The 10,540-nt window shown below is 46.8% G+C and overlaps 1 protein-coding gene across 1 annotated transcript in view; it reads right to left on the bottom strand.

The window, feature by feature from the left end:
* Positions 1 to 6,934: 6,934 nt before the first annotated feature.
* LOC138363191 (P-selectin glycoprotein ligand 1-like) overlaps positions 6,935 to 10,540 on the bottom strand; it is an 11,372-nt gene continuing 7,766 nt past the window's right edge. The window contains exon 2 of the mRNA XM_069322187.1: positions 6,935 to 7,349. Within this exon, the coding sequence (XP_069178288.1) occupies positions 6,935 to 7,349 (415 nt within the window). The remainder of the gene's footprint in view (positions 7,350 to 10,540) is intronic.

Here is a 10,540-nt window from a genome sequence, read left to right as displayed (position 1 = left end):
GGTGTTGTGTGTGGTGTTGTGTGTTAGGTGTTGTGTGTTAGGTGTTGTGTGTTAGGTGTTGTGTTAGGTGTTGTGTTAGGTGTTGTGTTAGGTGTTGTGTGTGGTGTTGTGTGTTAGGTGTTGTGTTAGGTGTTGTGTTAGGTGTTGTGTTAGGTGTTGTGTTAGGTGTTGTGTTAGGTGTTGTGTTAGGTGTTGTGTTAGGTGTTGTGTTAGGTGTTGTGTTAGGTGTTGTGTTAGGTGTTGTGTGTGGTGTTGTGTTAGGTGTTGTGTGTGGTGTTGTGTTAGGTGTTATGTTAGGTGTTGTGTGTGGTGTTGTGTTAGGTGTTGTGTTAGGTGTTGTGTTAGGTGTTGTGTGTTAGGTGTTGTGTGTGGTGTTGTGTGTGGTGTTGTGTTAGGTGTTGTGTGTTAGGTGTTGTGTGTTAGGTGTTGTGTGTGGTGTTGTGTGTGGTGTTGTGTTAGGTGTTGTGTTAGGTGTTGTGTTAGGTGTTGTGTGTTAGGTGTTGTGTGTTAGGTGTTGTGTGTGGTGTTGTGTGTGGTGTTGTGTTAGGTGTTGTGTTAGGTGTTGTGTTAGGTGTTGTGTGTTAGGTGTTGTGTGTGGTGTTGTGTGTGGTGTTGTGTTAGGTGTTGTGTGTTAGGTGTTGTGTGTTAGGTGTTGTGTGTGGTGTTGTGTGTGGTGTTGTGTTAGGTGTTGTGTGTGGTGTTGTGTTAGGTGTTGTGTTAGGTGTTGTGTGTGGTGTTGTGTTAGGTGTTGTGTGTGGTGTTGTGTTAGGTGTTGTGTGTGGTGTTGTGTTAGGTGTTGTGTTAGGTGTTGTGTGTGGTGTTGTGTTAGGTGTTGTGTTAGGTGTTGTGTTAGGTGTTGTGTGTGGTGTTGTGTTAGGTGTTGTGTGTGGTGTTGTGTTAGGTGTTGTGTTAGGTGTTGTGTGTGGTGTTGTGTTAGGTGTTGTGTTAGGTGTTGTGTGTGGTGTTGTGTTAGGTGTTGTGTGTGGTGTTGTGTTAGGTGTTGTGTTAGGTGTTGTGTTAGGTGTTGTGTGTGGTGTTGTGTTAGGTGTTGTGTGTGGTGTTGTGTTAGGTGTTGTGTTAGGTGTTGTGTGTGGTGTTGTGTTAGGTGTTGTGTTAGGTGTTGTGTGTGGTGTTGTGTGTGGTGTTGTGTTAGGTGTTGTGTTAGGTGTTGTCTTAGGTGTTGTGTTAGGTGTTGTGTTAGGTGTTGTCTTAGGTGTTGTGTTAGGTGTTGTGTTAGGTGTTGTGTTAGGTGTTGTGTGTGGTGTTGTGTTAGGTGTTGTGTTAGGTGTTGTGTGTGGTGTTGTGTTAGGTGTTGTGTGTGGTGTTGTGTTAGGTGTTATGTTAGGTGTTGTGTGTGGTGTTGTCTTAGGCGTTGTGTTAGGTGTTGTGTTAGGTGTTGTGTTAGGTGTTATGTTAGGTGTTGTGTGTGGTGTTGTCTTAGGTGTTGTGTTAGGTGTTGTCTTAGGTGTTGTGTTAGGTGTTGTGTTAGGTGTTGTGTTAGGTGTTGTGTTAGGTGTTGTGTTAGGTGTTGTCTTAGGTGTTGTGTTAGGTGTTGTCTTAGGTGTTGTGTTAGGTGTTGTGTGTGGTGTTGTGTTAGGTGTTGTCTTAGGTGTTGTGTTAGGTGTTGTCTTAGGTGTTGTGTTAGGTGTTGTCTTAGGTGTTGTGTGTGGTGTTGTGTTAGGTGTTGTCTTAGGTGTTGTGTTAGGTGTTGTCTTAGGTGTTGTGTGTGGTGTTGTGTTAGGTGTTGTGTGTGGTGTTGTGTTAGGTGTTGTCTTAGGTGTTGTGTTAGGTGTTGTCTTAGGTGTTGTGTGTGGTGTTGTGTTAGGTGTTGTGTTAGGTGTTGTGTTAGGTGTTGTCTTAGGTGTTGTCTTAGGTGTTGTGTTAGGTGTTGTCTTAGGTGTTGTGTTAGGTGTTGTGTGTGGTGTTGTGTTAGGTGTTGTGTTAGGTGTTGTGTTAGGTGTTGTCTTAGGTGTTGTCTTAGGTGTTGTGTTAGGTGTTGTCTTAGGTGTTGTGTTAGGTGTTGTGTGTGGTGTTGTGTTAGGTGTTGTCTTAGGTGTTGTCTTAGGTGTTATGTTAGGTGTTGTCTTAGGTGTTGTGTTAGGTGTTGTGTGTGGTGTTGTGTGTGGTGTTGTGTGTGGTGTTGTGTTAGGTGTTGTGTGTGGTGTTGTGTTAGGTGTTGTGTGTGGTGTTGTGTTAGGTGTTGTGTTAGGTGTTGTCTTAGGTGTTGTGTGTGGTGTTGTGTGTGGTGTTGTGTGTGGTGTTGTGTTAGGTGTGTGTGGTGTTGTGTGTGGTGTTGTGTGTGGTGTTGTGTGTGGTGTTGTGTGTGGTGTTGTGTTAGGTGTTGTGTGTGGTGTTGTGTGTGGTGTTGTGTGTGGTGTTGTGTGTGGTGTTGTGTGTGGTGTTGTGTTAGGTGTTGTGTGTGGTGTTGTGTTAGGTGTTGTGTGTGGTGTTGTGTGTGGTGTTGTGTGTGGTGTTGTGTTAGGTGTGTGTGGTGTTGTGTGTGGTGTTGTGTGTGGTGTTGTGTGTGGTGTTGTGTGTGGTGTTGTGTGTGGTGTTGTGTGTGGTGTTGTGTTAGGTGTTGTGTGTGGTGTTGTGTGTGGTGTTGTGTGTGGTGTTGTGTTAGGTGTGTGTGGTGTTGTGTGTGGTGTTGTGTGTGGTGTTGTGTGTGGTGTTGTGTGTGGTGTTGTGTTAGGTGTTGTGTGTTAGGTGTTGTGTTAGGTGTTGTGTGTTAGGTGTTGTGTGTGGTGTTGTGTGTGGTGTTGTGTGTGGTGTTGTGTGTGGTGTTGTGTTAGGTGTTGTGTGTGGTGTTGTGTGTGGTGTTGTGTGTGGTGTTGTGTTAGGTGTTGTCTTAGGTGTTGTCTTAGGTGTTGTGTGTGGTGTTGTGTTAGGTGTTGTCTTAGGTGTTGTGTGTGGTGTTGTGTTAGGTGTTGTCTTAGGTGTTGTGTTAGGTGCTGTGTGTTAGGTGTTGTGTGTTAGGTGTTGTGTGTTAGGTGTTGTGTGTGGTGTTGTGTTAGGTGTTGTGTTAGGTGTTGTGTTAGGTGTTGTGTTAGGTGTTGTGTTAGGTGTTGTGTGTGGTGTTGTGTTAGGTGTTGTGTTAGGTGTTGTGTTAGGTGTTGTGTTAGGTGTTGTGTTAGGTGTTGTGTGTGGTGTTGTGTTAGGTGTTGTGTGTGGTGTTGCGGGCGTGTCCGGGTGAGGGCCCCCCCCCCCCTATCTGCCTTAATATATCTCTCCCAGTTGTACTTTATAAGTTAGCAGAGTTAGCCATGCGGAGCATAGAACTAAAATAGAAAACGGTGCAAAACTTTTCGATAAGTTTAGTGCCGGAGATAAGAGGGTTGAGCGATGAGGACAGATCGACGGAACATGGACCTCACAACCCTAGGGGACAGAAGAAACATAAGGGGACATGACCGCTACATACATGATATTGATGGATATGAAAAGAACACATAAGAATATAAGCCACTTTAATTTGAGAGAGGACATAAATGGGAGCTCCTCTACACCTCCACACTCCACCACACTCCACCACAACACCACACTCCACCACACCACATACTACCACACCACCACCCAAGTACCCCTCCAGAGCCCATCCACCCCCCGGATCCTCCCAGCCCCCATTCACCCTCCATTCACCCCCAGATCCCCCCAGACCCCCAGAGAAAGGGAGAACTCTGGTACCAGAGTTTCCATGAAGAATCTTAAGGTTTGGTACAACAATGCTGATGGGGTATCTAATAAAACAGAAGAGATAAAAGAAAGAGTAAGTGAGGCAGATCCTGACATAGTTGCAATAGTAGAAACTAAAATAAATGACATGATCTCGGATGCAATCTTTCCAGAGGGCTACCAGGTGGTAAGAAAAGAGAGAACAAAAAGACAGGGAGGGGAAATGGCACTCCTAATAAAGCGGAAATGGAAGTTTGAAAACCTGGGAAATCGGGTTACTAATGAGAGCACAAGCTCCATACATGGAACTCTAACAGCAGATGGGAGGAAGATTGTGATCTTGGTAATCTACAATCCCCCACCAAACAGTAGAAGACCCAGGCAGGAGTATGATGACAACAACAAGACATGCATAGATGAACTGCAGAAGGCAGCAACATTAGCTCACAGAATGAGAGCGATGCGGCTGGTCATGGGGGACCTGAATCATGGAGAGATAGATTGGGAATCAAGGAATCCCCATGGAGGGGACGAAACGTGGGGAGCAAAGTTAGTAGATGTTATAGACAAGAATTTCCTAACACAACATGTGAAGGAAGACACAAGGGAAAGAGGAGGAGATACATCGAGCCTATTAGACCTGATTTTCACCCAGAACGTAGAAGACATCGAGAATTTGGAGCATGAAATACCTCTAGGGGCCAGCGACCACTGTGTCATAGTCTTTGACTACATGATGGAATTCAAACTTGTGACCATGGGACAAGAGGGCTGGGAAAGGAGAGCTGACTACAGGAAAGGGGACTACAGGAGGATAAAGGACTATCTGGGAGAAGTACAGTGGGAGGTAGAAATTAGAGGAAAAACAGTCCAAGATATGATGGACCTAGTCATACAGAAATGCCAGGAGGGCGAAGAGAGATTTATACCAACAGTAAAGGGAAAAAATAAGAAGGAATATAATAACCCATGGTTTAATAGACAGTGCCAGGAAGCAAAAATGGCCAGCAGGCAGGAGTGGAGGAAGTACAGAAGACAAAGGACAGAGGACAACAGGATCAGATTCAACAGAGCTAGGAACGATTACATTAACATAAGACGATCATCGGAAAGGAACTATAAGAACGATATTGCGATCAAAGCGAAAAAAAACAACCTAAGTTACTACACAGTCATATAAGAAGGAAAATGTCGGTGAACGACCAAGTGATAAGACTAAGGAAGACAGAGGGGGCAAATACTGAAAGTGACAAGGAAATCTGCGAGGCACTGAATGCCAGTTTCCATGGAGTGTTCACTACCGAGCCTGAGCAGCTCCCATTGTTGGAAGGGGTTACCCTAGATGAAAGACTATCAGATATAGAGGTGACAGCAGAGGAGGTAATGAAACAGTTGACAACACTGGAGGCAACTAAAGCAGTTGGACCAGACAAAGTATCACCGTGGATACTAAAAGAAGCAGCACAGGCCCTCAGTGTGCCTCTGACAATGATCTTTAATGAGTCACTTATGTCGGAAGAATTGCCCAATTGCTGGAAGAAGGCAAAGGTCGTACCGATTTTCAAGAAAGGTGATAGGGAGGAGGCACTTAACTATAGACCCGTATCACTGACAAGCATCCCCTGTAAAATACTGGAAAGAATAATTAGGCTACGACTGGTTGCACACCTGGAGAACGTTAGGTTTGTGAACAAACATCAACATAGGTTCTGGTAAGGGAAATCGTTTTGGAATTCTATGATAAAATAACGAGGATAAGACAGGACAGAGATGGTTGGGCAGACTGCATATTTCTGGGCTGCCAAAAAGCCTTTGATACAGTATCGCACATGAGACTGCTGTTCAATCTCGAGAGCCAGGTGGGGGGGAAAGGTCCAAGCATGGGTATGGAACTACCTAACAGGAAGGAGCCAAAGAGTTACGGTAAGGGGCGAGAAGTCGGACTGGCGAACAGTAACGAGTGAAGTATCACAAGGATCGGTGCTGGGACCAATTCTATTTCTAATATATGTTAACGCCATCTTGACATGTTTACAGGAGTAGAGTCCTACAAGTCGATGTTCGCGGATGACGCAAAGTTGACGAGAAGAGTTGTGACAGATGAGGATTGCAGGATCCTCCAAGAGGACTTGAACAGGTTGCAGAGATGGTCAGAGAAATGGCTATTGGAGTTCAACACAAGCAAATGTAGAATTATTGAAATGGGACTAGGTGATAGGAGACCAAAGGGACAGTACACAATGAAGGGGAACTTCCTACCTGTGACGACGCGAGAAAGAGACCTGGGTGTGGACGTAACACCTAATCTATTTCCTGAAGCACATATAAATAGGATAACGACAGCAGCGTACTCTACACTGGCAAAAGTTAGAACATCATTCAGAAACCTAGGTAAGGAGGCATTTAGGGAGCTTTACACTGCCTACGTGAGGCCAGTCTTAGAGTATGCCGCCTCATCATGGAGTCCCCATCTGAAGAAGCATATAAGGAAACTGGAAAAGGTTCAGAGGTTTGCAACGAGACTCGTCCCAGAGTTGCGAGGGATGGAGTATGAGGAGCGCCTGAAGGAACTTTGCCTTACGACACTAGTAAAAAGAAGGGAGAGGGGGGACATGATAGGAACGTATAAAATACTCAAGGGGATTGACAGAGTGAGACGAAATGTTCTCACGGAATAGTAACAGAACGAGGGGACATGGGTGGAAGCTGGAAATTCTGAGTCACAGAGATGTTAGGAAATTTTCTTTTATGGTGAGAGTAGTGGAAAGATGGAATGCTCTTAACAGGTTGTGGAAGCAAATACTATTCATAATTTTAAAACTGGGTTTGATAGGGAAATAGGACAGGAGTCATTGCTGTAAACATCCGATGCTCGAAAGGCGGGTTCCAAGAGTCAATGCTCGATCCTGCAGACACAATTAGGTGAGTACATATAGGTGAGTACACTACCACACCACCACACACAACCACACACCACCACACCACCACACACCACCATACCACCACACACCACCACCACCACACACCACCACACCACCACTACACACCACCACACTCCACCACACCCTACCACACCACGCACCATCAGCGACGCCAACTACCCTAGCAAGACAGGAGGGGATGAGAGCAGCAGCGGCCAGCGAGGCCCTCGTCAAGAGCACCAAAGTGCTGAAGGTTGCAGAACCTGGAGCAGGGCAGCCCGGCCGCCCTCACCCCACAGGCTGCACAGATTGACCGCCTGTCTTTTATGCCCAGATGGCTCCTATGTCTCCTGCTCTAGTTCACAGCTGTCCGACGTCTCCTGCTCTTGTTCACAGCTGTCCGACGTCTCCTGTTGTAGTTCACAGCTGTCCGACGTCTCCTGTTGTAGTTCACAGCTGTCCGACGTCTCCTGCTCTTGTTCACAGCTGTCCGACGTCTCCTGTTGTAGTTCACAGCTGTCCGACGTCTCCTGCTCTTGTTCACAGCTGTCCGACGTCTCCTGTTGTAGTTCACAGCTGTCCGACGTCTCCTGTTGTAGTTCACAGCTGTCCGACGTCTCCTGTTGTAGTTCACAGCTGTCCGACGTCTCCTGTTGTAGTTCACAGCTGTCCGACGTCTCCTGTTGTAGTTCACAGCTGTCCGACGTCTCCTGCTCTTGTTCACAGCTGTCCGACGTCTCCTGTTGTAGTTCACAGCTGTCCGACGTCTCCTGTTGTAGTTCACAGCTGTCCGACGTCTCCCCCGCTCTAGTTCACAGCTGTCCGACGTCTCCCCCACTTTAGTTCACAGCTGTGACCCCCCCCTCCCCCGAGCTTCACTGTTGCTGGGACTACCCCCTATCACTATCCCCGGTGGGGGTGGGGGTGGGGAGCTACTAAATACCCAATGTTTGTCAACCTTTTGATATGCATATGAGAATTGAGTATAAAAGTCATGCGTGTAATATGTATATATACATGTATATTTTAGTAATGAGTAATGTATAGAGTTGTGACAATTCACCGTCGCCATCCCTCACAGGAAGACGGGAGAGTGGTAGTGAGGGCGGGCGCCACGTGGCGCCACCTGCCACATGATTAACACATGTACACTGTAGTCACTCGTTCCATGGCGTGTGTCAGCTGGACCTGTCTCAAGTGTGACCCCTTCCCTGGTGAAGATCACTGGGAGTCAAGCTGGTTTATCTTCTCCCTTATGGGGTCTCTTGATGGGTTGGCTTCGAAGGATTCTTGTTGCTATGCTCAGTACTTCGGCTCTTTAGGTCTCTGGTCGTGAATGTGGGTTTCTGTTTTCTGGAGGGGGTGGTTGAGAAGGGAGTGATAGGTGGAGGTGGCCGGTGTGGTGGTGCTGGTGTAAGGAGCCACTGTGCTTCCCACTCCCGTGCTAAGTGCAGCAGAGGGTTTAAGGTAGTATAGACAGTTTATTTTGAAATGCCTCCTGGTATCTGAGAGGTCACGTCCCCATGAATTGTCTGTGTTAGTAATTCTCATACACTCTCTCTCTCTCTCTCTCTCTCTCTCTCTCTCTCTCTCTCTCTCTCTCTCTCTCTCTCTCTCTCTCTCTCTCTCTCTCTCTCTCTCTCTCTCTCTCTCGTCTCTCTCTCGTCTCTCTCAGTCTCTCTCGTCTCTCTCCGTCTCCAGGGAAGACTCCGCCAGTCCAGTTACCCATCATGCTCAGCTCTCCCTGGAGGGAAAGTTGTGCCAGCTTCCGCTGTCAAGGGTCCAAGTGGACGCCATCGTCTCTGCCCAGCTCGAGGTTACTTCAGTTTACCTTCAACTTCCGTATTGTCCCTCGTGACGGTGGTGTGTGGGGTCGTGTTGGTACACGCACACGGGGTCCCATCAAAGTCTGGTGTGCCATTTAACACAGGGTGTTAAGGCCCCTCCACCACCCTGTACTCACCTCTCAGTGTGTGTACAGTGAGAGGTGAGGGTCCCCTCCTTCCCTAGTCTTGCTGGCAATGGGAGGAGAGGTGAAGCGTTAGGGAGGGTGAGAGGAGACAGGGAGAGTAGAGGTAGTGGGTAAGAGGAGAGGAAGGAATATGGCTTGGAAGGAGGAGAGGGAAGTAGAGAGGGAGCGGAGGAGAGATATAGAAGGAAAGGTAAGAGAGCGGAGAGGTTTAAAAGATCAAAACCTTCAAGAAACATCAAAGACCAACATATATGTCAATAAACACTGGTGCAACACAACACGTGACAACACTGTGGACGCTACGCAACACCTGTCATCGTACTAGCACGTCGCATTTTGACGTATGCTCTACCTAAGGCCACAAATTGTCATACTAGAAAATGGCAGTGGCTCGCGAAATTGACATACTGTCCCGTTTTCTGTTCCTCTGGTAGGTTAGGAAAGGGCACTTTATTACGACAATTTCTTGACGTTAAGAAACCTTAGGAGGACGGGGTGAAAGACCCCCCTTGAGAGGGTGGAGTGTGAGGTTCGTAACATTCACCAGCCACAACAGATCCCTTGAACCGTGGTGTCTCCGTTTCTAAACATTGTTGAGATAAAGGCAGGAGTCTGAGCACCAGGCTACACTACAGGAGTGTGTGTGTATGAAGGATGAAGGAACAGAACTGCTAAGATCGCCACATTATGTCATATACGTGAGGGGTAAGATAAAGATCAGAAACCTCTCTATCATTCACATATACACATGTCTGAGGCAGTAACTGAGGAACCCACAGAACAGATGAGGAAAACACAAAGCTGGTTAGTTTAACCTTTGTTTCACCTTAGATGTGCCCAGTTTAAGATACAGGCAACACTATAGTATCTGTAGATACTACATTATCTATATTATCTGGAGAGCCAGCCTAGAAATAGCCAGACATCACAGGTCAAAGATCTTCTTAGGCTGGTCGACCTCACGACGAGTTAATCGAAAATTAACATTTTCAACCATTTTTTTTTACTGTATATATAAATGTTATTATTCTCTCATGAGCAGTGAGGGAATACTGCTGGAGGTGACAGTCACACTTACTCCGGACACACTCACACTGGTCCAAGCATCATCAACACACTCACACTGGTCCAAGCATCATCAACACACTCACACTAGACCAAGCATCATCAACACACTCACACTGGACCAAGCATCATCAACACACTCACACTGGTCCAAGCAACATCAACACACTCACACTGGTCCAAGCATCATCAACACACTCACACTAGACCAAGCATCATCAACACACTCACACTGGACCAAGCATCATCAACACACTCACACTAGACCAAGCAACATCAACACACTCACACTGGTCCAAGCATCATCAACACACTCACACTAGACCAAGCAACATCAACACACTCACACTGGTCCAAGCATCATCAACACACTCACACTAGACCAAGCATCATCAACACACTCACACTGGTCCAAGCATCATCAACACACTCACACTAGACCAAGCAACATCAACACACTCACACTGGACCAAGCATCATCAACACACTCACACTAGACCAAGCATCATCAACACACTCACACTGGTCCAAGCAACATCAACACACTCACACTGGTCCAAGCAACATCAACACACTCACACTGGTCCAAGCATCATCAACACACTCACACTAGACCAAGCATCATCAACACACTCACACTGGTCCAAGCATCATCAACACACTCACACTAGACCAAGCAACATCAACACACTCACACTGGACCAAGCATCATCAACACACTCACACTAGACCAAGCATCATCAACACACTCACACTGGTCCAAGCAACATCAACACACTCACACTGGTCCAAGCAACATCAACACACTCACACTGGTCCAAGCATCATCAACACACTCACACTAGACCAAGCAACATCAACACACTCACACTAGACCAAGCATCATCAACACACTCACACTGGTCCAAGC

This window comes from Procambarus clarkii, chromosome 10 (genome assembly GCF_040958095.1).
Source record: "Procambarus clarkii isolate CNS0578487 chromosome 10, FALCON_Pclarkii_2.0, whole genome shotgun sequence".
Classification (NCBI taxonomy): Eukaryota; Metazoa; Arthropoda; class Malacostraca; order Decapoda; family Cambaridae; genus Procambarus; species Procambarus clarkii.
Note: the sequence above shows the minus strand (reverse complement) of the source record. Positions and strands in the feature narration are given on the sequence as shown.